General features: G+C 37.7%; 1 protein-coding gene across 7 annotated transcripts in view; it reads left to right on the forward strand.

Moving 5' to 3' along the window:
- LOC106871615 (atlastin-2) overlaps positions 1–25,996 on the forward strand; it is a 76,238-nt gene extending 50,242 nt beyond the window's left edge. For all 7 annotated transcript variants that reach the window (XM_014918170.3, XM_089364540.1, XM_052973525.2 and 4 more), the window contains 12 exons: positions 6,732–6,942; positions 8,047–8,178; positions 9,740–9,844; positions 11,682–11,732; positions 13,612–13,674; positions 14,999–15,091; positions 15,919–16,057; positions 18,579–18,706; positions 19,945–20,001; positions 22,232–22,303; positions 23,295–23,726; positions 24,366–25,996. In XM_014918170.3, coding sequence (XP_014773656.1) covers positions 6,745–6,942; positions 8,047–8,178; positions 9,740–9,844; positions 11,682–11,732; positions 13,612–13,674; positions 14,999–15,091; positions 15,919–16,057; positions 18,579–18,706; positions 19,945–20,001; positions 22,232–22,303; positions 23,295–23,726; positions 24,366–24,449 — 1,554 coding nt within the window. In that variant the 5' untranslated portion in view covers positions 6,732–6,744 and the 3' untranslated portion in view covers positions 24,450–25,996. The remainder of the gene's footprint in view (positions 1–6,731; positions 6,943–8,046; positions 8,179–9,739; positions 9,845–11,681; positions 11,733–13,611; positions 13,675–14,998; positions 15,092–15,918; positions 16,058–18,578; positions 18,707–19,944; positions 20,002–22,231; positions 22,304–23,294; positions 23,727–24,365) is intronic.
- The last annotated feature ends 741 nt before the right edge of the window (positions 25,997–26,737 follow it).

Raw genomic sequence — 26,737 nt, forward strand, 5'->3', positions numbered from 1 at the left:
TGGCATATATCTCCCTGAGGAAAGGCCTTCTATTCCCAAGTAGTGTTGGTTTTGAATTGTCATCAATGTTTCTGTAACCTTATTTTTTTCTAGATAGGGCTGTTGGCCCCTGTGCAAGCGCACACCTACCTCTGAGAAGAGGTGGTCTATATTAACCTGACTTCTTTCCTTTGACCTGTCCAACATGGAAGGCCCTACTAGGAACTTAGACTTCACTGGCCCATCTCTTGGGGCTATTGAGGTGCGCAAGACATTACACTGCAGCAAAGACTGGGCCTTGTAGTGGACAAATACTACGGAGGTGTCATATCAACTTAACCTCTATGTGATTGCGTGACCTGCTAGAAATAGCTGCCAAATCACCTTTAAATCATACACTCTGATTGTCTAAAAAGAAGGAAACATTGGACTATATTTCTTCACATTCTCTTGAAAAAATAAAGACAAGGTTGTCATATATGCAATCAAATGTACCACAGGGTGACAGCACTAAGCAGTGATGTGTAGAAATAGAAACTTGTTGCTGGTTCAAATATGCTTGAAGCATATTCGGACCTGTAAGAAAGCCATTTGCTGCATTTTACTACATGTCTCTGTATATTCACACCCATTTGATTACATCAAGAAATTTTCACCATGACAAAAATGCGATGAATGGTTGTCTTAGGAATTTGAATATGCCTCGAGCATATTTGAACTGGTAACAAGTTTGCAATCAAATGTGTTTGAATGTTGACATTCTGTGGCTTCATTTAAGTGAGACACTGTTTGATGTTTATATTCCTGGTTGAAATGAACACTTTTACTTAAAAAGTATTTAAGTATTTATAGGCGCTCACCAACCACATGGTTCCGGATTCAGTCCCACCACGTGGCACCTTTGGTAAGTGTCTTCTACTATAGCCTCGGGCTGACCAAAGCCTTGTGAGTGGATTTGGTAGATGGAAACTGAAAGAAGCCCATCATATATATGTAAATGTATACATATATGTGTGTGTGTTTGTGTGTCTGTGTTTGTCCCCACAACATCGTTTGACAACCGATGCTGGTGTGTTTATGTCCCCATAACTTAGCGGTTTGGCAAAACAGACCGATAAAATAAGTACTAGGCGAACAAAGAATAAGTCCTGGGGTTGATTTGCTTGACTAAAGGCGGTGCTCCAGCATGGCCGCAGTCAAATGACTGAAACAAGTAAAAGAGTAAAAGAGTAAGGGTTGGTAATAGGAAGGACATCCTGCTTCAAACACCATATTTGATGGCTTAAAAGATGCACATTTATATTAGATGCATTTCAATTTCAACAGTGCATATTCAGGAAAAAAAAGCTTTTGGTGCATTAAAGCCTGTCATATTTAAAGCAGTTTGGCAGTAAATTAGAAAACAGGCAGGAAACATTAGCATATAATAATGTTTAGATAAATATAATTATTATGGAGTCAGATTAAGTAGAACAGGCTAAGCACCTGTGCTGGTGCCACATAAAAGGGCCCTTGCTGGTGTCACATAAAAAGCACCCGTGTTGGCACCATATAAAATGTATCCTGTACACTCCGTAAAGTGGTTGGCATTAAGAAGGGTATCCAGCTGCAGAAACCATGCCAAAACAGATGACTGGAATCTGGTGCAGTCCTCTAGCCTGGCACCTCCTCTCAAACTATCCAGCCCATACCAACGTGGAAAACCAATGTTAAAAAACAATGATGATGATATAGTAGCAACTTCTAGGGACATAATTAGTTTATGGGTAGGGATTCAACTTTGCATGTAGGATCTGGTGATTTTTTTTAGACATTTTTTTGGGGGGAAAAGTGTTTTATATGCTATCAGATATGTTACTTCTATGTCCAACCTATGCTAGCACTGAAAAATGGACATTAAAAATTACACAGGCTCTCATTTAAAGACGATGGAATCTAAACATTTTTCTGGTTATATCCCTAACAAAATGCGTTGCTTTTATGAATGAGCACTTGAAAATGTGAGGTTTTTGTGCTGTCATAGATCAATAAAACAGCACACCTGCAGTAAACTAATTTTGACAGCTGGTATTAGGAACATGATATAATAAAAGTCACATATAATATATAAACGAGACATTTTAATCAAACTGTGTTTGATATAAATTTCATTACCATCATTTTTACAATTAGCTGGTTTGTATCATAGAACTAGATGTGGTGGTCACGCAAAGTTTGATATCAAAAGCATTAAGATATACTCGTCTCTAACTCCAGGGAAAAAAAGAAAAAAAAAAGAGATTGATATTTAAATGAAATACATATATGTTTATTTTTTAGGTCATCATCACTGCTTGTTTGTCTGGCTGTACTTTGAACTTGTTTCAACTAACCTCACCCAGTTACTGTCATTTACATTAGATTTCCTCTCAACACTTTGCACTCCTTCAGTTGTTTTTTTTTTTTTTTTAAAGCATATATTTCCCTGCTTTCTTCTGGCAATCATCATCTTCATCATCACGACTGCTGTTCCTTGTTGGTTGGATAAACTGGGTCTTTGTGAGGAAGCTGTTCTATGAACTGATACCTCTCCTGATGTTAACCCTTTTTTAGTTATCATTTACAGCAGGGGTCCCCAAACTTTTTAGACCATCGACTCCTTCCTTCATGGAATCCTTGACTCCCTCATTGATCCCCCCCCCCCAAGCATGTGCAAGAAAATAAATAAGTAGATGTGTGTTTATTGACCCCTTGAATAGTCCGATCACCCCCACCCCCTGAGGTGGGGGGGGGGAGAACTCCTGTTTTACAACATGTGAGACAGTTATAATAATAATAATAATAATCCTTTTTTATAAAGGCACAAGGCCAGCAAGTTCAGGTGGAAGGGTTAAGTTGATTACATCAGCCCATAGTGCACAACTGGTATTTATTTTATTGATCCCAAAAGGATGAAAAGCAAAGTCAACTTTGGCCGAATTTGAACTCAGAATGTAAAGACAGATGAAATGCTGCTAAGCATTTTGCTTGGCATCCTAACAATTCTGTCAGCTCACTGCCTTAATAATAATAATAATAATAATAACAATAATCATTTCTTTATTGTCCACAGGGGCTAATATAAACAAACATAAAAGGACATACAATAACATTAAAAGACAAAAAAACAGATGATACAATGGATTTTGACGTTTTTGTACACATTAAATAATGGTAAAGATTAAACAAGTAAAACTCCCAATAGGGGGAGGTGTTTTAAGGCTACTCGTAGAAAACCCCACAAAAGCCACGGGTGCCTGACCAACAGGGTAAGGAGCCCTTCTTTTACCTCTCACAAACACATGCCCAAAATGAGTCCATTCACACTGGCCATTTTTCATAATTAACCTTTCTGCTATAGGGTCCGGAGTCTGAAATTTTGGTGGAGGGGGTTCGTGGGTTACATCGACCCCCCCCACCCCCGTGCTTAATTGCTGCTCAGTTGATTGACCCCAAACTTGGCAGAATCTGAACTCAAAATATAAAACTGAAAGTAATGTCTCTAAACATTTTGTCCCGTGTGCTAAAGGTTGTGCCGGCTGGCCGTCCACAATTTTTTCTGCAAAATAGGGGTAGCTTATCCTGTTCAGGCTATATTATTAGCATTATCCTGCGTCTGAGAATTTAAAATCACTTCTTTAACTTTCTAAGACATCTCAACGCTTCTAAAAGCAAACTTCGTTTGTTTGTTTACGTTTATCGTAATTTGAATTTAATAATAATAATAATAATAATAATAACAACAACAACAATAACAATTATTCTTGTTGAATTATCACAATATTTTTCACCATAAAACTCTGATAATTCCTGTAATTTCTGGAATGTTTGCATGAGATACAGCAATGAATTATATTTCTCAAAGTTACAATATGTTTCACCTGCCATTTATCTCACCTGGCCTACTGACCTGATCTACTACTACTACTACTACTACTACTACTACTACTACTATTACAGTTCTTTCTCTTTATCAGCCAGACATTACTGCTAGTCAAGCATATATTCCACTTTTTGACCAGATAGTGACTATTTCTTTACAGACAAATAAATGTAAATATTGGTCCTGGACAACAGTTTATTTAATCAGTGGGGTCTTTCAAGGTAGACGACATTCCTTCAGATAGTTACTCCCTGCTGGGAATTGTTCCCATCCTACCCCTGTTACTAGTCCCCCTCTATCCACCCCTGTGCATAGTTGATGCACCCTCTTCACTAAATAGCCAAATTGCTCTAAATCATTAACAATCACACACAAAATTGCCTTTGTTAATAGTCACCCCTACCACCTCTGCTCCCCAGTAAATATTCCATCCCTTTCCATTTTGTCTTTCATCTTTTATTTGTTCCCATCTCACCCCTCCATCCCATCCTCCCGTGCAGTCGATGCACCCTCTTCAGTCACCCCTACTGCTCCCACTCCCCAGTAAATATTTCACCCTTTTCTGTTTTGTCTTTCATCTTTTATTTGTTACTTGCACGATGGTGACATTCATTAACAACAGGCTTAACTGTGTGGTAAGACATTTGCTTCCCAACCACATGGCTCCAAGTTCAATCCCACTGCATGACACCTTGGGCAAGTGTCTCCTACTATAGCCTCGAGCTAATCATATTGTGAATGGATTTGGTAAATGGAAACTGAAAGGAGCCTGTTGTATATATACATATATGTGTTTGTTTCCCACCACCACTTGACAACCATTGTTGGTTAGTTTATGTCCCTGTAACTTAGTAGTTTGTCATAAAAGACTGCTAGAATAGGTACCTGGCTTAAAAGGAAAAGAGAGTATTGGGCTTGATTTGTTCAACCAGGTTTGGATGGTGCTTTTTACATACTACCAGCACAGGGGCCAGTCAAGGTGGGGAGACTGGCATCGATCACATTCGGATGGTGCTTTCTACATGCCACTGGCACAGGGAACCAGTCAGGTGGCTCTGGCATCAACCCACACTTGAATAGTGCTTATTACGTGCCACCAGCATGGGTGCCAATCAGGCGACACTGGCATTGGCCACAACTACAATTTCCATTTTGATTTCAATCTTGATTTGATTTTGGTCAAGAAAAAGACACACACACACACACACACACACACACATGATAGGCTTCTTTTCAATTTCCTCCTACCAAATCCACTCACAAGGCTTTGGCTTTTTCAGGGCTATATTAGATGACATGTGCCCAAAGTGCCATACAGTAGCACTGAGCCCTAAGCCACATAGCCAGGAAGCAAGCTTGTTAATCACACAACCTTGCATGTACCTCCTCATGCATATTCATGATCCATGCTTTGGTGGTACATTTTTATATCACAAAATTTAACAGAAATGATTTTTCTACACTTGTAACTTCTACTTATTGCCATTTATCAAGATTACTTTGTAGTTATTACAGTTCATTCTTGTTTCATGAAAATTAAAGGTCACTGAGATACAGCACTTTAAGTGAAAGAAACCATACTGCTCAGACATCTACAATACAATGTGTCCTGTGGACTTACAACTTTTTAGGAGATACGATTCAAATTGTTAACAATGACATTACTATATAATAATGACGAGCATGAATGTGAGGATGATAATAACAATAATAATCTATACTATAATAAAGAAAACTGCTTATTAATTAGTTTGGTGTATGTAACTTTTACTAAAAGAAAGCAATTTTTAAAGTTTACACTGTTTAAAATTTATTATAAATTGTATTTTGATATATATATTTTTTTTTATCAAAGTGAGGTTTTTAGGATTCTTACATTATTGAAGATATCAAGTATATGAATCGATCACAAAACTAATTTTATTTATTGCAACATAATGTCTCTCTTACTCTCCACTGCCACTATTTAATTGTTTGGTTTTGCGATACCTTGAAAATATTTGTGAAAACTTTTGCAAATTTACTTAGAATGTTTTCATTTCAAGCATTGCCCTCCAGGCAGTGTTTCTTTTAGTAAATGTCATGGCAATACCAGGCACTGGCTCTCATGGCTTCTAATCTTGACTGATTGGAAGTGTTATCGTGTACATTGTTTTGCCTTGGTATAGAAGATGAGCTACAGCAAATATTCTGCTCAATACCACAAATTTGCTTGTCGTTTGTTTGACCTTAATCAGTTAAGCATGTCCCTTGGTGGCTGATGATATGTACATCTCGGATCACGAGGAGTAACATAATAGCCATGTGTTGAGAGGAATCCTTTGGAGTTGAAATAATCCATCTCTGGAAACATGGGTGTTTTGTTCAATATCTTTAAACAACCCTTATCTAGGGGACTTTTGAATGGGATGGGCTACTCGACCTGAAGAAAATTCTAACTGGGCCCTACCTGTGAGGTCATGTGCTGTTTATCTTGATATCAGATCACAATGTCGTGCATATATGGCTGTGATGTATGTGCCTGGTGTACCCTTATTAGATGGGTAGTCATGATGGGTATAATGGGCTTTGTAAATTTGTACCCCAGTGTCACTTTGATGATATGTGCTGCTCTCTCACAAAGGCACAAAGCTAGCAATTGTTTTAGGGAAAGGAGGTTAGTTGATTATACTGACCCTAGTATTTAGCTTGTACTTTATTTAATTGATCTCAGAAGGATTAAAGGCAGAGTGGGATTTGAATTAAGAATTAAGAATATAAAGGAGCCAGAAATATGTTGTGTGCCAGTCTTTTTTTTTTTTTTTTTGAAACACACACACAAAATTTAATCTAAACTTTCTTTTGTTTTTAGGAAATTGAGAGCAATGGTGAAAGGTCACCCAGTGCAGATTGTTCTAGCCGACGAGGATCACAGTTTTACATTGGATGAAGAGGCATTAAAAAGTGTTTTACTGCAACCAGAAATTAGAGACAAAAAGGTTGTGGTGATCTCAGTTGCTGGAGCCTTCCGTAAGGGGAAGTCATTCTTGTTGGACTTCTTTCTCCGATATGAACAACACACGGTAAGTACTTGGTAGTTATCAATTCCCTAAGTTCATAAACTCCCATGTGTTTGAAACCACAGTTAAAATATATCATGAAACAAACAAGATCACCTCATTGGTACAGAGAGCAAACTTTTCATGAGGTCTCAAAACATATCTCATGGTACTCTTTTACTTGTTTCAATCATGTGACTGCGGCCATGCTGGCGCACTGCCTTTAGTTGAGCAAATCGACCCTGGGACTTATTCTTTGTAAGCCTACTACTTATTCTATCGGTCCGTTTTGCTGAACCACTAAGTTATGGGGGCATAAACACACCAGCATCAGTTGTCAAGTGATGTTGGGGGGGGGGGGACAGACACACATACACACACACACACACACACACATACATACATACATACATACATACATATATACGACGAGCTTCTTTCAGTTTCCGTCTACCAAATCCACTCACAAGGCTTTGGTTGACCCGAGGCTGTAGTAGAAAATACTTGCCCAAGGTGCCATGCAGCGGGACTGAACCCGGAACCATGTGGTTGGTAAGCAAGCTACTTATCACACAGCCAGTCCTGTGCCTACAAGAACAAAGAACAAAGAAGAGATTTATGGATGCATTCCATTTATCCTTTCTATTGTTGCTCACCTCAGGATAGGCTTTACTGGCCTCTGCTTTTGTGCCGAATACTAAGCTTTGTTGGCACTTCAGTATGATGTTGCATCAGCGTGATGGACTTTGGTGTGATGATACTTAAATGCGAATGCATTGCAGTGTCTCAACACTCTTATGTAAGGATATTACTGTGTGCTGCTGTGTGATATAAATGATACAGCACTCCGTCAGTTATGATGATGAGGGTTCCAGGTGATCCGGTCAATGGAATAGCCTGCTCATGAAATTAAGTGGCTGAGTACTCCACAGACATTTAATGTAGTTGTCAGGGATATTCAGTATGACACAATGTTACATGGCTGATCCTTTGAAATACAGATACAACTCATTTTCGCCAGTTCAGTGGACTTGAACAGCATGGAGTAAAGTGTTTTGTACAAACACACTACACACCCCTGGGTATTGAACTCAAAAGATATTTAACCATTTTGTATGTATTTTTCAGGGTCCTACAGATTGGTTATCAGATGAAGAACAACAGCTTGAAGGGTTTTCTTGGAGAGGTGGATCTGAGCGAGACACTACCGGAATATTATTATGGAGTGAACCATTTATTATATCAACCAGCTCTGGAGTGGTAATGTATTACATTTTTTATGAAATACATTACATATGCGTTTTAATTTATTTTAAAAATCTAATCAAGAATTGGCAGGGATTTAGTGAAATAACAAACATTGTGTTTATTATTAAACTGGTATTTGGAATATAACTTAAAGATATTTGTCTTCATCTTGTTTGTTGTTAACACAACGTTTCAGCTGATATACCCTCTAGTCTTCATCAGCTGTCTTGGGGAAATTTTGAACCTGGATTCTCATTCCTAAGGTATTATTCGATGTTATTCTTATGATTATTATTATTATTATTATTATTATTATTATTATTATTATTCAGGTCACTGCCTGGAATCGAACGTGGAATCTTTGGGTCAGTAGCCCGTGCTGTTAACCACTACGCCATATGCCTGTGGCGTAGTGGTTAAGAGCACGGGCTAGTAACCCCAAATTTCTGAGTTCAATTCCAAGCAGTGACCTGAACAATAATAATAATAATAACATCGAAAAATACCTTAGGAATGAGAACCCAGGTTCAAAATTTCACCTGCTTTAAGATTTCAATGATGTGGTTGTTTATTTTTAGAATGACATTGTAGGGTAGGTGTGAGAGGCTGAATTTAGTCAGTTTGAACATAATACAAAGCTGAATATTTCAGTTGGATGTGGCTGGTTTAAATGCTAAAGGATTAAAGTAGTTCCTGAGAGATTTGGTTTCTGGTAGCCTCCCCACTGCTATGAGGAGGTTCCAGTCATCTTGGGTCACCCTTGTCATTGGATCTTTCTCATTCATAGTGAAAATAGAGGCACAATCTCAAAGTTATTATAAAGCTTCAATGCTTAGTTATCTTCTGCAGTATGGATCATCTTGGTTTTCTGGAGAGATCATTCTTTCGCCACAGAAGGGCTATCACCTGTATTTATGATGATGAAATATCACCACTTCCAATTATTTGTTTATAGTACAATTCATTGATTGTTTTACCAATTCTTTGATCAAAGTACCAATATTTGTATCACTTTAGACAGTAAGCTGGCTGAAACGTTAGCACTCCAGGCGAAATGCTTAGTGGTATTTCATCTGTTTTTACGCTCAAATTCTGCCGAGGTTGACTTTGCCTTTCATCCTTTTGGGGTCGATAAATTAAGTACCAGTTGCGTACTGGGGTCGACCTAATTGACTGGCTCCCTCCCCCAAAATTTTAGGCCATGTGCCTAGCGTAGAAACAAATATTTTGGCAACTCCAAGGCAGCGAGCTGGCAGAAACGTTAGCATGCCGGACGAAATACTTAGCGGTATTTCATCTGTCTTTACGTTCTGAGTTCAAATTCCGTCGAGGTCGACTTTGCCTTTCATTCTTTTGGAATCGATAAATTAAGTACCAGTTGCGTACTGGGGTCAATCTAATCGACTGACCCCCTTCCCCCAAAATTTCAGGCCTTGTGCCTAGAGTAGAAAAGAATATTTGTATCACTTCATATAAATTTTTTTTGCAATGTTAATATATTTCCTGTTATATTCTGTCATTACATTATTCTTTTGTATCATTTAACTTATTAATGGAAACTATGTCTTTCTAGGTTGCAGTTATTTTCATGGACACCCAAGGTGCATTTGACAGTCTTTCAACTGTTCGTGACTGTGCTACTGTGTTTGCTCTAAGTACTATGATTAGCTCAGTCCAGGTAAGTTCCCACACATAATTGGTACTGTTTCTCATAGAGATTAATCTTGTATCCGAGTCATCTGTAACACTGCATCAAGTCCTCGGACTCACGGGGGTCAGTAACCGGATTTCCACGGTGTACAAGTGACTGAGATCTGCTCATTTACAGCCGAGTGAACTGAGCAGCATCAGGCAAAGTGTTTTAGTCAAGGACACAATGCATCACTTGGTCTGAGAATTGAAACCATGATTGCAAGGTTGTGAATGTAATGCCCTAACCCAGTGGTTCCCAAAGTGGGTGATAACGCCCCCTCCTCTGTGGGTGGCTGAAAGATCAAGAGGGGCATTGAAGAAAAGTGGGGCAATAATAGGGTGATCAAAAGGGTGCGATGGATGTACCCCCCACCTCACCCACCCCCAAAATAATGGGTTAATTATTCTTTTATTCTTTTATTTGTTTCAGTCATTTGACTGCAGCTATGCAAATCGATCCCAGGACTTAAGCCTAGTACTTATTCTATTGGTCTCTTTTGCTGAACCACCAAGTTATGCTGACATAAACACACCAGTATTGTCAAACGATGTTGGGGAGACAGACACAGACATACAAACATACATATATATATATATATATATATATATATATATATATATATATATATATATATATATATATATATATACATATATATGACGGGCTTCTTTCAGTTTCCATCTACCAAATCCACTCACAAGGCTTTGGTCGGCCCAAGGCTATAGTAGAAGACACTTGCCCAAGGTGCCATGCAGTGGGACTGAACCCGTAACCATGTGGTTGGTTAGCAAGCTATTTACCACTTAAGTTTTATTTGTGAAATTCTTTTGTTTCGAATTTGCTGCAGAAAGTGGTCTACATTTGTGGTGCTGAGTGGGTGCTAGGAATATGGCATGAGTGTCAAGGGGGCAGCAGCCTGAAAATGTTTGGGAAGTACTGCCTTAACCCCTAGGGTACACACTTCACTATCTGTAATGTTGCTTGGGAAAATGTGGGTGACAGTAGGATTGCATGGTTAAGAAGTTTGCTTCACAACCATGTGTCTCTGGATGATGGTTGCAAAACAAAACATGGTGTTCCTCCCTGCAGTTAGTATGTATGTAGCAGTTGCCAGAAATATGTTTAATATGTTAGTTGGTTTCTCCAATGATGTTAGACTGCTAAACTTAGTGGTTATTTAAGCAATGTATTTGTGGATAGCTAAGGGGTTGGATATGGAGTAATAACACCTGAAATACCTATTTTACTATCTTCAGTTGCATCGTTTACATCAGGAATCACCAAACATTTTTGACCATTGACTCCCTTGAACCACTTTTCCTGCATTGACCACTCTCTTCATTTAAAATATCTTAATACCCTACCCTACTGTACCATATCTTAAATGTGTACTGGATACTGATGCTAGCAATTAAAACGTTTGCTAAAATATACATGTACGACTAATTAAGAAATTCTATTGAAGATGACACACTTCTTACATTTTAAAACTATGTGTACGAGTCTACAGTATTAAACTTGCAATTTTTATGAAATTGTTTCCATGGTTAGAAAATGTGAAAAATGCATCAAATTGCTGGAATATCTTTTACTGAAATTGACAACATCAATGTGAGTGATGCAGTTTGGCAAAAGAGACTGATGGAACAAGTACCAGACTTTAAAAAGTACTGGGATCAATTCATTTGACTAAAAGTTCTTCAAGGCAGTGCTCCAGCATGGCCGTAGTCTGATGACTGAAACAACTGAAAGATAAAAGATACATTTGTTATAGATTTTGAAGTGTATTATTTTTGTAAAAAAATCCTTTTTTTCTTTCTAGGTATATAATATCTCTCAGAACATTCAAGAAAATGATTTACAACATCTACAGGTAAGAAAAAAAGCACTCAGGTATTTGATTTATTCCAAATTTTATTTATTGAATTTAATTATGGTCTTTTATAATAAGAAAATATTTCAGTTGATAATAATAATGATAATAATGAAATTATTGTGTATAGTGCTCAGGTGCACCACAACTCATCAAAGCTGCATGAACAATACATAGAATTATGTACAAAAGTCAGGAAAGTAAACAGTGTATGAGTCATGATATACATGTGTGCAGGCATACGGAGGGAGGGAAGATCAGGTGTAGTGTTGGTGAATTTCAGGAAGCATGGAGGTTTTAAAGGATGCAATGTCTCCGCAACTAACAACTGATGCAGGTAGTTTGTTCCATGCTTCAGCAACTCTGAGTGTGAAACAATGTTTCCGAAAGTCATGGGAGCTGTGCTGTTTTCTGACTTCGTAGGCATGCCTATGTGTGTTAGATACATGGTGCTCAGAACTGTGCTCAAAGTGGTTGTTGGCATGATGGTGAATTATTTTGTGGGTGTTTACCAAGTCAGTTGCCAGACGTTGGAGCTTCAGTGTATCTATGCCCAGCGAAACAAGGCGTTCAGAGTATGGAAGATGCCTGATGGAGGGTCACACTCAGCCAAAACATTCTACTGGCCATATCTGGCCAAAATATTTGAACCAGTAATATCCAACCAAAATATTGTTTAATGTTCAAACTGGTCAGATCCAGGCTCTCACACCTACCTTACAATGTCATCATAAGAATAAACAATTGCATCATCAAAATCTTGAAGCTATGAGATAAAGCATGATCAGTTGAAAGCAATGTGATCAGTGAGGATATACGATAAGTATGACTAGGGAAACCAACCAACTCCCTTTTATATCAGCTGTTAGTACTAAATAGGGGCTGACAGAATTGTTGGCACTCTGGTCAAAATGTTTTGCAGCATTTTGTTTGTCTTTACATTCTGAGTTCAAATTCCACCAAGGTCGACGTTGCTGTTTTTCCTTTTGGGGTTGATAAAACAGATACCAGTTGAGTACTGGGGTTGATGTAATTCACTTACACCCCCACCCTGGAAATTGCTGGCCTTGTGGCAAAATTTCAGGCTAATGTATTAAATTGCTGAACACACACACATCACACATCACACACACACTTTACACACACACACATCACACACACACACATCACGCATGCACACATCACACATGCACACATCACACATACACATCACACACACACATACCACACACACTCACACGTCACACGCACACGCATGCACACATCACATACACATCACACACACACACACACACACACACACACACACACACACATTCCATTTCCATTTCAAAATTTTAATCACATAATTATTCAAATTACAAGTAAAATTTGAAATATCAAGTTTTCTAAAATTTAATTCAAATATCATGTGATTTAATTAACAGTTTAATTATCACCATGTAATTAGTATTCAGTTACATTGAACACTGGAGTTGCTGTAATTGACTTACTCCCTCCCTTGAAATTGCTGGCCTTGTGCCAAAATTTGAAACCATCATCGTCAAATAGAGAAATTTGAATTGATATGTATCATCAGATGGCAATTAACTTTTTTGTTTTTCATCTTTAATTGTGTTTATTGATTGTGTATTACCATATTTTAACATGTACAAAGAACCCCCTAATTTTGAGGGCTTAAAATTTGGAAAAAAGGTTTTGTAAAGGATTATAATACTATCCATGTACAAGAAACTCCCATATTTTTTAATCCTAATTTTAGACAAAAAAGGGTTCGTTATACACGTTAAAATACGGTAATTAAATAACAAGTTAATTGATAAGAGGTCTGAATTTTTTACTCTTCAATAATTCTTATCTTTATTTCTTGTTTGTTTAGTTATTCACAGAATATGGTCGATTAGCACTGGATGCCAATGATAATGAGTCCAAACCTTTCCAGGTAAATATTCAATTCTCACATTGGCACACAGCCGTACAGGTGTGACGTGTTTTGGGGCTGCTTGTTTGCCATCGATCAATCAATGCTGACTTATTTGACATTTGACTTATTTGATATTTGACTTATTTCGGTGAGGTCGACTTTGCCTTTCATCCTTTCGGGGTCGATAAACTAAGTACCAATTATGCACTGGGTTGATGTAATCGACTTAATCCCTTTGTCTGTCCTTGTTTGTCCCCTCTATATGTAGTCCCTTGTGGGCAATAAAGAAATAAGAAGCTGAAAGAAAGCTTGTATGTGTGCGTGTGTGTATGTGCACGTGTGTGTATGTGTGTAAACGTTTGTCACCTTTTCTTGACATAGTGATTGTTATAATTGAGTGTCACTATTGTGCAAGCAGTGTTCTGTGAAAAACGTCTGGTCATGGGGAAAATATTACTTTGTTCGGAAACAAGTGAGGGTTGGTGACAGGAAAAGCATCCAGCCATAAAACATCTGCTTCAATAAACTTTATACGACTCATGCAAGCATGGAAAAGTTGGCATTAATACGATGATGCTGATGTGTGTGTGTGTGTGTGTGTGTGTGTATATATATATATATATATATATATGAAAAAATGAATAGAACTGGATTTTCTGATAATTTTTCCACTTTAATAATTAGATGATGTTTATAAATAATTAAGTGTTTACCTAATAATTTATAAACATCTAATTAAGTGGGAAAATAATCAGGAAAGCCATTTCTATCCATTTTCTCAAATACATAATACTGTATCAAGGACTTTCTATTTCTAAATCTACTATATATATATATATATATATATATATATATATATATATATACAATTTTTAGAAAACATCAATCCGAAAGAAGAAGCTCACTACTCTTAAGATGTAGGGCAGTGTATATTAAAAATGAAGGCTGGTTTATGGGATTACCTTAGGCTTCCCGTCTAAAAAGGGTTTAGCTTTATGGCTTATCATCAGATCCCAAAAACCTGTTGGCCCATGACCTCTTCAAAATGACTTCTTAGATTTCTCCTTTCATTTTTTTCAAGAGGTCATGGGCCAACAGGTTTTTGGGATCTGATGATATAAAGCTAAACCCTGTATGGACAGGAAACTTAAGGTAATCCCATAAACAGGCCTTCCCCATTTTAAATATAGATACATACATACATACACACACACACACACACACACACACACACATATATATATATATATATATATATATATATATATATATATATATATATATCGCGTTTGTATGTTGTAAACTTCAGTGTAATGTTGCTGTTTCCAATTTCTTATTTCAGGCTTTAACATTTTTAGTAAGAGACTGGAGTTGTTCCTATGAGCACAGCTATGGCATGGTTGGAGGAAATGAAATACTGGAAAAACGTTTTGCTGTGAGTATCCATCCATCCAAGTTGCTGTTTTTTTTCTCTCTGTTTCTCCCTCAACTCTTCATACTATCCACCCATTTTGTTGATAACAATAACTGACAGTAACTTAACGACCAGACGTTCCTTGAATCCTCCTCTTCGTCTGTTTCACTTCAAATACATTGCCAAGTACTAGCAAGTACAATCCTACCTCTCTGTCACTCTATTATCTCCTGGCAGTCCTCACGTTGGACATTAAATGAGGATGATAAAGCCCTTGTTTATCTTTTACTGGTTTCAGTCATTAGACTACAACCATGCTGGCGCACCACTTTGAATTTTTGCTTGATTGAATTGACCCCAGGACTTCATCATCATCATCATCATCATCATCATCGTTTAACGTCTGCCTTCCATGCTAGCATGGGTTGGACGATTTGACAGAGGACTGGTGAACCAGGTGGCTACACCAGGCTCCAATCTGATCTGGCAGAGTTTCTACAGCTGGATGCCCTTCCTAATGCCAACCACTCCGAGAGTGTAGTGGGTGCTTTTATGTGCCACCAGCACAAGGGCCAGTCAGGCGATACTGGCAACGGCCATGCTCAAAATGTTGTTCTTTTACATGCCACCTGCACAGAAGCCAGTCCAGCGGCACTGGTAACGACCTCGCTCGAATGTTCTTTTCACATGCCACCGGCACAAATGCCAATTTATTATTTTTTTAAAAGTCTGGTACTTCTGTGGTTAATCTAAGATATAAACTGTATGAAAGGGTGGCAATATTTTTAATCATAGAAATACTTGATTAGGGTTAAACAGCAACTAATTAATGTTTATTTTTTTTGTAGATTACTGACCGACAACATTCAGAACTTCAACAACTAAGGAGACATATTCGATCCTGTTTCCAATCCATAAACTGTTTTTTGATGCCACATCCTGGCCTGAAAGTTGCTTCAGATCCCAAATTTACTGGAAAATTGAAGGGTAACTTAATGATAATATTTCTATTCCTCTGTTTGTGTATTATCATGCTTTTGTACATTTTGTCTCTTACTGCTTTTAGTCATTAGACTGTGACCATGCTGGGGCACCACCTTGAAGAATTTTAGTTGAGTGAGTTTATATTTTATTAAAGCCTGGTGCTTATTCTATCGGTCTCTTTTGCCAAATTGTTATGTTATGGGTACATGAACACATCAACGCCAGTTGCCAAGTGTTGTACAAGGGACAAACAAAGACACACTCATACGTGCACACACACACACACACACAGACACACACACACACATACCTGGGCACGTGACAGGCTTCTCTCAGTTTCTGTCTACAAAATCCACTCACGAGTCTTTGGTTGGTCCAGGGCTATAGGAGAAGACACTTTCCCAAGGTGCCACGTGGTGGAACTGAACCTGGAACTATGTGGTTGGGAAACAAACTTCTTACCACACAGCCGTGCCTGCATACACACACACACACACACACACGACTTCAGGGGACGTTTCTGAACCCTCCAACTTTTGGTCTGGTTTAATCATAGAAAACCCAATAAGAATCGAAGATTATCTCAAACTTGGTAATCTGTCAGCTAAAAAGAATATTTAAGCAGAAATGTTTCACATTTTGTTGCTGATCCATCAGGGTCAAATTCCTTTTCATTTGATTTTCTGTGTAAGATAACATCATCATTGTTGTCATCATTCTCATCATTAATGTCACTGCTGTCCTTGTCATCATCATTACCATCATCGTCATCATTAGCTTCATAACTGTTGTCACCATCATCATCATCGTGGCTATTGTTCTCTTCATCGTCACTCTCGTTATCATCTTACGTATGCATTAAGATGCTGGCATGCATTGGAAAGCTCGTCACAGAAAAAATGAATGCCTAGAGAGGCTTTGATTATAATCCTGTTTGGTTTAGTGGTCTTAGGCCAAGCGACAACGGCCACCTTCCTTCCATCGTATCTTAGATGTTCTCTCAGATACAACAGCACTATCTAATAACTGCTGTTGACTTGCTGGGATTCCTAGCATGACAGATTGTCTGAGGAGACTGCACGAAGAGAGGAGGAGATGTCGTCATCAACTTCCTGTGGCTGTTGTTCAGGGGTCACTTTCAGTGCCCTCAGTGGCACAGGATCTGCTCCCATAAGAAACAATGTGTTGGAGGTGGAGGAGGAAGGACGTCTTGGGCCGACGCAGTCAGCGCCTTTGATGGGCTGTCATTAAACATTAAAGTAAGCCATGAATGATTGGCCAAGGGAGATAATTCTAGCAGACTGTAGCGATATCCTGTGATCGTATGTGATGATATATTTTGAAATATGAGCCTTATAATGTGGGACCAGCACTGAACGCCCTAGACCCAATCCATCTCATCACTCTTACCACTCTGTCCCTTTCTCACTAACCCCTTTCCCCTGTTCCTTCCCTACTTCCTGTTCTACTACTCTCTTGACAACCACCACCGTCACCACCTCACAACTATAAACCTATTCCTCTCATCGTATCTTACCCGCTTTTCATCGTCGCTCTTCTCTCTATCCTTCAGCTATAGGGTTCCATTTAGCCCTTTAGTTTTGCAAGCCAACGTCACAAAATACCAGTGCTAGGTAAAAATTACTCAATACACTCTGTAAAGTGGTTGACATTAGGAAGGGCAACTTGTCAGAGAGTCTAAGCCAAAGCAGACATTGGATCATGATACAGTTATTCCACCTCATCAGATCGTGCCAACCCATCCAACCCCTACCAGCATGGAACATTGGGACAATAGATGATGATGAGGATGATGATGATGATGATGATGTGATCTTTTATCTTCTACTTGTTTCAGTCATTAGACTGTGGCCATGCTGGGGCATAGCCTTGAAGAATTTTTAGTCAAATGAATCAACTCCAGTACTCATTTTTTTCTTTTTTAAAAATTTTTTAAAAACCTGGTACTTATTCTGTTGGCCTCTTTTGCTGAACTGCTAAGTTACGGGAACGTAAACACACTAATACTGGTTGTCAAGCGGTAGTGGGACACACACACAAACACATACGTACACACACACACAAACATACATATTCACTGTCTGTCCCCTCTATGTTTAGCCCCTTGTGGGCAATAAAGAAATAACAAACATACATATTCACACACACACACACACAAACATACATACTCACACATACACACACACACACACGAACACACACACACACAAAAACATACACACATGTATATGACAGGCCTTTTTTTCAGTTTGTGTCAGTTGAATCCATTCACAAGGCTTTGATCAGCTTGGGGCTATAATAGACAACACTTACTCAAGGTAGCACACTGGGATTGAACCTGAAACCCCTTGGTTGGGAAGTAAACTTCTTACCACACAGCCACACCTGTGATTGATGATTTATTTGTGTGATCTTGTCTGGTAATGTATTTTATGGGATGTCAGGTGGCACTGTCTACCCTACAGTGATTTAACCAGCCTAATATTCCAATATTTCCTTTCAGATATTGAACCAGACTTCAGGCAATATTTACGCTCCCTAGTTAATCACATACTGGCTCCGGAAAAATTAGTTGTGAAAGAAATCAATGGTACTAAGATAACTTGTGGAGAATTGGTGGAATATTTCAAAGTAAGTCACCAAAGAATTTTCATTATTTTCTAAATGTCCTTATCAACGGTTTATTCTATTGATTGATCTCAACATTTTATGTACATTGATATTTTATTGTAAGGTGGTGAGTTGGCAGGGTTGTTAGTACACTGGTCAAAATGCTTAGTGGTATATTTGTCTTGTCTTTAACATTCTATGTTCAAATTCTGCTGACTACCTTTCATCCTTTTGAGAGCTGGTGGTGGTGGTGGGCATGATGTAATCAGCTTAGTCCCTCTGAAATTGCTGGCCGTGTGCCAATATTTGAAGTTAATATTTTATTGTGCTTATTAATATCAACGTTTTGTTGAAACCTTGTAGTCGTTCTCTCTCTCTCTCTCTCTCTCTCCCTCTTTCTCTCTCTCTCTAACAGTCACAGCTAGTACAAGGGAGATAATCACTTTTCCACAATTGGAAGCAAGATTAGAAATATGAAATTGAAATTAGGGAATTCATCATCATCATCATCATCATCATCATCATCGTTTAACGTCCGCTTTCCATGCTAGCATGGGTTGGACGATTTGACTGAGGACTGGTGAACCAGATGGCTGCACCAGGCTCCAATCTGATTTGGCAGAGTTTCTACAGCTGGATGCCCTTCCTAACGCCAACCACTCAGAGTGTAGTGGGTGCTTTTACGTGTCTCCCGCACGAAGGCCAGTCAGGTGGTACTGGCAACGGCCACGCTCAAAATGGTGCATTAATTAATTTTTTTTTGGTTTGCTTAATATGAAGATCATAAAATTTCCAGTCATTGGTAATCATGTATAGCATTACTGACATGACCTGTGACATGTTAATTGTAATAATTCTGGTTACGGTTGTGTATTTTGTCAGAGGTCTTCTGGTTCATTCTTTGATGTCATCTGGCCAGTATCTTTGTTTCCCCATTAACTCTTTCCTCTAGGATGTGGCTGCTGAAGTTCTGGGCCCTGGTGAACAAGTCCAAAATACTGCAGCTTCCTCTTTTTTAGAGATGTCAAAAATTCACTTTCTATTCCTATTTCTTCAAGTATTGACTCATTTGTTCAATGGTTAACCCAGCTGATCCTAAGTATTCCTCAGTAGCACATTGTTTCAAAAGCTTTGAGTTTGGCAATATTATATACAGAATACTAACCAATAATTATTGAAATTTAGTTCCAATTTCTCTGTGTAATTTATATCCAAATTGAAATGATTTTCAAATTTCTGTTTTATTTTATCTTATTTAGGCATACATCAATATCTACCAAGGAGAAGAATTACCGGAACCTAAATCTATGTTAGAGGTAAGCAATGCTGGTATATTCTTTGTTCTTAGTCTGTTATGGTGGGGGTGGGGAAGGAAGCAGCAGCAATGTTTAACATTCCTCTTTTACTGAAATATTTCAGTTTATAAAATTAGCTAAAAACTTCATCAACTTAACTGAAATTACTTTTTGTAGTCCAATATGGTTTTTTTTCTTCTTAATGTTCACTTTTCCATGCTTGCGTGTGTTAGTTGGAATGTGTTAAGGCAAATTTTCTACAGCTGGATGCTCTTCCAGTCATCAGCCCTCACCTGTTTACAAGTTAGGTTATATTTCCCTGTGGCTGGACATGTTTTCATTGGAAGTTTGTAAACAGACAACACTGCCTGTATGAATGCGATACTCATTTATGGCAGTCATGTGATGTCAAGACAAAGAAACACCAACTTACACACACACACACACACACACACACACACACACACACACATACGCACATGCACACACACATGCATATATATATATATATATATATATATATATATACATTCATATGTATGTGTGTGTGTGTGTGTGTATGTATGTATGTATGTAGTGGGTCTCTCAGTTTCTACATGTCAAATCCACTCTCAAGACTTTAGTCTGCTCAGGGCTATAGTAGAAGACATTTGCTCAATGTGCTATACATTGGGACTGAACCTGGAGTAAAGAGGTTGGAAAGCAAGCTTCTGAACCTCACAGCCATACGTGTGCCAATATGTTCCTGTTAACTAGTTTCACCATAGCATTAAGGACTTAATATTTCTTGTTTTTGCTACATGTAGAAGTGTGTGTGTGTAGAACTTAGTGTGTAAAAGTGTGTGCGCGTGTGTCTACATGGCTAGTTTTATTTATCATCATCATCATCGTCATCATCATCATCATTTAACGTCTGCTGGCAGAACTGTTAGCACGCCAGACAAAATACTACACAGCATTTTTTTCTGGCTTTACTTTCTGAGTTCAAATGCTGCCGACATAAACTTTGCCTTTCACCTTTTGCGGGTTGATGAAAATAAGTATCAATTGAACACCTGAGTTGATGTCATTGATAGATTAAATGGAAATGTTTGATTAAGATATTATTCATATTTGACTGCCTACTTGTGTGTCAAATAAAAGTATTAACCCCTTTGACACCAATCCATCTGAGACCACCTCTTCGATCTATGACACTAAGTCGTCTGTTTTAAACTGTTTAGATTTAAATTTTGTGTATGAACCTGCAAACATGGCCGTGTGGTTCAGAAGTTCACTTAGCAACTATGTGGCTTTGAGTTCAGTCTTCTGTTATAGCCCAGGGTTAACCAGGTACTCAGAGATTCTCTAGAAGCCTATTGTGTATGTATATCTATGTTTGGCCCCTACAACTTGATAACTGTTGTTGGTTTGTTTGCATCCTTGTAACTTTGGTGGTTTGGCAAAAGAAACTCATAAACTAGCTACCATAAAAATCACTTAGCATTTCACTATTTATTTAAAAATTAATAACTCTTCCACATCAACTGTACTCACATTATGTATCTAATCAATAAATTAGATCAGTCTTAGTATTTTGGGAAACTAATATACATCAATTAATAGTAAACCATTATTGAAGAGCTTACTTTCAACACCAGATATATGCATCAGAATGATTTTTGAGTAATTGTTTAAAACAACAACTTGAAAATATCTGGTTTTGATTGAAAGACTAAAGATTTACCTACTGTCTATATGGCATCTATCCCAGTTTGACTGAAAAACATTTCACGTGTGTGAAGCCAGCAGCTTACAGATTGTGTTTTAATGGTTATCATGAAATCAACCAAATATGCACTTATACCGGTTTTGAAAGTAAGCTCATCACAGTTTTAAAATCAGTACTGGGATTGATTTGTTTAGCTAACCCTAAATGCGTTGCTCCAGCATGGTCACAGTCCAGTGGCTGAAACAAGTAAAAGAGAACCTTTTTGTTAAGTTTGAAATACCAGTTTAATAAAGGTAAAATTGGTTATTTTAGTCAACACCTTCAAAATCGTGATTATTTTCAGACTTTATTGAAATAGAACTAGAGGTGACCCCAGGCAGGTTTGTATCAAAAGAGTTTAAACAATCCTCGATGTTTTCCTAGACACAATTATCATCAATCTCACTATTATTGTATCAAAGAAAGTTTCCTATCTTTGTTCTGTCTCTTAGTTGAATTTCTAGTTTCTCAACCTTGTGTCTGTCTGTTTTGTTGTTGCAGGCCACAGCAGAAGCTAACAACTTGGCTGCCGTTGCATGTGCTCGCAATTACTATTCAACTAATATGGAAGCTGTAAGAAATTTTATTTCCTTTCAATTTCCAGTTTTAATCATCGTCATCATCATCACAATTTTATGTTTGCCTTCTCCCACCCTCCCTCCCCTTCGTTACAAATTGGACTAGTCTGACAGCATCTTGCCATTTGATATGCTCTCTTGTTGTCTGATACACACAGCACCTGAGAAACCTTGGCCAGTTTTGTTGTGTGTGTCATGTCTTTAGAGAGCAAAGCCTAGACCACTTCACGATGTGGCCTAGGTGCCTTTTATTATGCTATTGGTACAAAAGAAGGCGTTTGCAGACCACTGTAAAACTTTAGATTATTGATATCTGATGGTCAGATTCTGGTGTTAATGACTTGACATAGTGTCATCAATTAGCTACCTTTTGGAGACCCTTTTCGGTCACGAATGACCATGGGATTGCACCTAGAAAGTTACCCACCCAGGCACTAGTCTGGGCAAGGTTGTTTATGGAAGACCAGCAGTCACCCATGCATATATCAGCCTCCCCTCTCCATGCCACCAATGTTATCCAAGGGAAAGGCAAAGCTTGGCACCAGTGACATTGCAACTCATTACTATAGTTGAGTGAACTGGAGCAATGTGAAATAAAGTGTCTTGCTCAAGAACACAACATGTAGCCCGGTCCGGGATTCGAACTCACAACCTCACGGTCTTAAGCTTGACACTCTCTAACCACTGAGCCATGCGCCTTCACTTAGCTATCTGTAGTAGCTAATTATATCATTTGTTATGACTTTGTCAGAAAGTAGGGATGGAGCTGTCTTAAGTACAGTGACGTCAGTGCTGTTAATGTTCAGCTCAAACATCTGTAAATTGTAAGAAATAAGCACAAGTTGGGGCTGGAATTGTATGTGTGTGTGTGTGGGGGGGGGGGATCACACACTGGTGGGGAGGCAGGATTGGATGTTTTCTTGTATATGTCTTCAGTTGACTAAAGTTATTTCTATTAAAGCTTCCTTATATTTTATACATTGCAGGCAGTTGGAGGAAACCGACCTTATCTTCATCCAGATTGTTTGAATAAAGATCACGCAAAGTTCCAAGAGGAAGCTCTAAAATTATTCCGTTCAACAAGAAAAATGGGCGGATCAGAGTTCAGTCATTCATACGAGGAGAAACTTCAAAAAGAAATTGAAGAGTTGTTTGTGAACTTTTGCAACCACAACGAGAGCAAAAACATTTTTAAGACTGCTCGAACCCCTGCTGTCCTTGTTATAATGATGATTTTCTTCTATTTTGGAGCCACATTATTTGCTTTCTTTGGACTCAGCCCAGTGGCAGCACTCTTTAATTTGATTATGTGGATTGTTCTCTTGTTGATCATTGTTGCAGGTTATGTTCGTTACAGCGGAGAATACATTGACATTGGTTCTGCAATCGATCAATTAGCTGAGAAAATCTGGGAAAATGTAAGTATTATTGTAATAATTATTGTTTTCATCATTATTATTTAGTTTCCATGTTTGATGCTAGCATAGGCTGGATGGCAGCATTTGACCGCTGAGTGGTCACCGTTCATAATCTCATTCTGATTTAGCTGAAGTTTCTTCACTGCAAATGTCGGTTTTGGATACAGCGAGATAAAGCGTTTGTTGCTGGATGAATGGAATTTCTCAACGCAGGTAGCTAACAGAGTTATGCCCCTTGATGCAGAGTTTTCTTCATAATGGCTTTGAATAATAATTTCAAATTTTTGCCACAAAGGCAGCTTGTGGGAGGGTTAAGTCGATTACATCGACCTCAGTGCGTAACTGGTACTTATTTAACCGACCCCGAAAAGATGAAAGGCAAAGTCGACCTTGGTGGATTTTGAACTCAGAACGTAGTGACAGACGAAATATTGCTAAGCATTTCACCTGGCGTGCTAACGATTCTGCCAGCTCGCCACCACCATCTTATAATAACACATTATGGCTTTAGCAATAAGTGAGGCCTGGATTTCAGATGTTCTTATGGATGGGTTTTCTAATCTCACAACCTCTCCCCACCCTATTTTATGGTTGATTACATATTACATCTTTGTTTTATTGTTTCTCTTCGTTTTTCAGGTTATTTCTCACGTGTTGGCCAAAGCGGGAGAACAAACAGCTAAATATGCTGTCAAGAATCAAATGAAAAATAAAAAAGTCTGAACATGCAAAGGACAGCCAAAAAATCCCCACAAGAAAAATAAAGAGAAAGCCTGTTGAATTATTGCAGAAAAAATAAAAATTATCAAAAAAAAAAAAGGTTAAAATATTAAAAAAAATATTTTGTGATTTACCCATTTTTCACTCAACTTGGAGAATAACACTTCTCTTTCTAATAACTTTCTCATTCCAATTATAGGAAACCTGGAAAACATTGTCTTTTTTTTTAAAGAATTAACTCTTCAACTCAATTACAATTGTCTTCATTTCACTTTTAGAAATGTCTTTTCAATATGTAAATTGAAGTATTTTCATTTTTTAATTTATTATTTCTGACATGATAGAGAAACTTAACCTTTTTTCTCCCCTGCAGACTCCTTTAGAACCTTCTCGACCTTTCCTTTATGTGTAAATAGCCTACTTATTTGTTTGTCATTTTCAATTTTTCATTTTTGGTGAGGGGAAAATAAATGTTAGCTAAATATTATTACCAATATCATTATAATTATTAGCATAACATCTGTTTGTTAAGACCTAGCTATTGCCTCAGCACCAAACTTTGATCATTCCTAATAATAATAATAATAATAATAATAATAATAATAATAATCCTTCCCATCATTAAAAATATCATAAACTAATAATTTTCCATTGGTTCAATATTTCTTAAAATTAAGAAGTTTTAAAGTTAAGAAAGTTTCTTAAAATTAGGAAATTTTAACCCATCAAAAATTGATCCACTCTGTGTAAACACGTCTTTTTTAAAAAATTTCTACCTAAATAATCCATTGAGTTAATTCACTAACTGCTGTTTGATTTTTATGAATTTTAATAGCTGAAAAATAAACTAAAAGCTATAAGCCCTGAAATAGCATTGTATTGTGTTGTTGTTGTTGTTATTTAGCCCTAGGTCAGCCTGGATCAAGCAGACCTATGATCAAAAGCATTCCAGCAATGACCGTCTCATCTTTTTTCAGACATACTGCACTTAGGACTACATTATACAATGTGTCCTTCTGTTTGTTTTTATTCTTAAAGACAGCAGAGTGTGATTTGAAGGAGATTTGGCTGCTATTTCTGACAAGTTGAGCGACCGCGTAGAGGCTCCCTCGTTAGCTCGCTGTCTTAGCACATTATAATTGTTTATAGACAGTGGTTTTGAATGTTTTATTGAATGAAAAGTTAAATGGTTTCCAGTTTCTTAGGTAATTTTTTTTTTTTTTCCTGTACAGTTTCAAAAACTAACAAAATAAAACATGTGCCTTTTGGAGTCTGTACACCACTGCAACTCTTATTCAATTTCCTGTCTCTAGAATCTATGATGTGTAGATCACTGATGAATGCTGCTTCTATTGAAACACTCTGTCTAACCATTGCTATATATATATTTTCCCAACCCCCACCTCATAATTGTGAACTGAAATCACACTGGTTCTGGCTCTGGTTCTATATCTTAATCGCCATCATTGATAATACACAGATTGATTTGCTATTGTCTTTTGTTTAAATTTCCATAAGTAATAAAAACCTAAAACCAACTTACAAACAAACATCTTCATCTTCATTAATATTTCATGTTAAAAACATTTTTTTAACAAGGTGGAGGGCTTAACAAGATGAAATACATTTTAATGGAATTTTTTTTCGTTCAACTAATTTTATGACTGAGATGTGGTGTGGATATATATGCCTGTATGTATCTATATATATATATATGTGTGTGTGTGTGTGTATGTATATATATATGTGTGTGTGTGTATGTATATATATATATGTGTGTGTGTGTATGTATATATGTGTGTGTGTATATATATATATATATATATATATATATGGCATGTAAAAAACACCATTCAAGTGTGGTCAATGCCAGTGCCACCTGACTGGCTCCTGTGCTGTTGGCATATAAAAAGCACCCACTACACTCTCAGAGTGGTTGGCATTAGGAAGGGCATCCAGCTGTAGAAACTTTGCCAGATCAGATTGGTGCCTAGTGCAGCCTCCTGCCTTACCAGTCCTTAGTCAAACCGTCCAACCCATGCCAGCATGGAAAGCGGACGTTAAACAACGGCGACGATGGTGATGATGGTATGTGTGTGTGTGTGTGTGTGTGTATTTTTGTAATTGGTGCAGGGAAGTGTGTGTGCTTTTGTAATTGGTGCTGGTAAGTAATCTTACTTCCCAGCACATAATTTTGGATTCAATCTCACTGCAAATCACCTTTAGCAAGTACCTTTCACTATAGCCTTGTGAATGGATTTGGTGGACAGAAACTGAAGATGTCTGAAGAT

The sequence above is a fragment of the Octopus bimaculoides genome, chromosome 1 (assembly GCF_046866305.1).
Source record: "Octopus bimaculoides isolate indiv1 chromosome 1, ASM4686630v1, whole genome shotgun sequence".
NCBI lineage: Eukaryota > Metazoa > Mollusca > Cephalopoda > Octopoda > Octopodidae > Octopus > Octopus bimaculoides.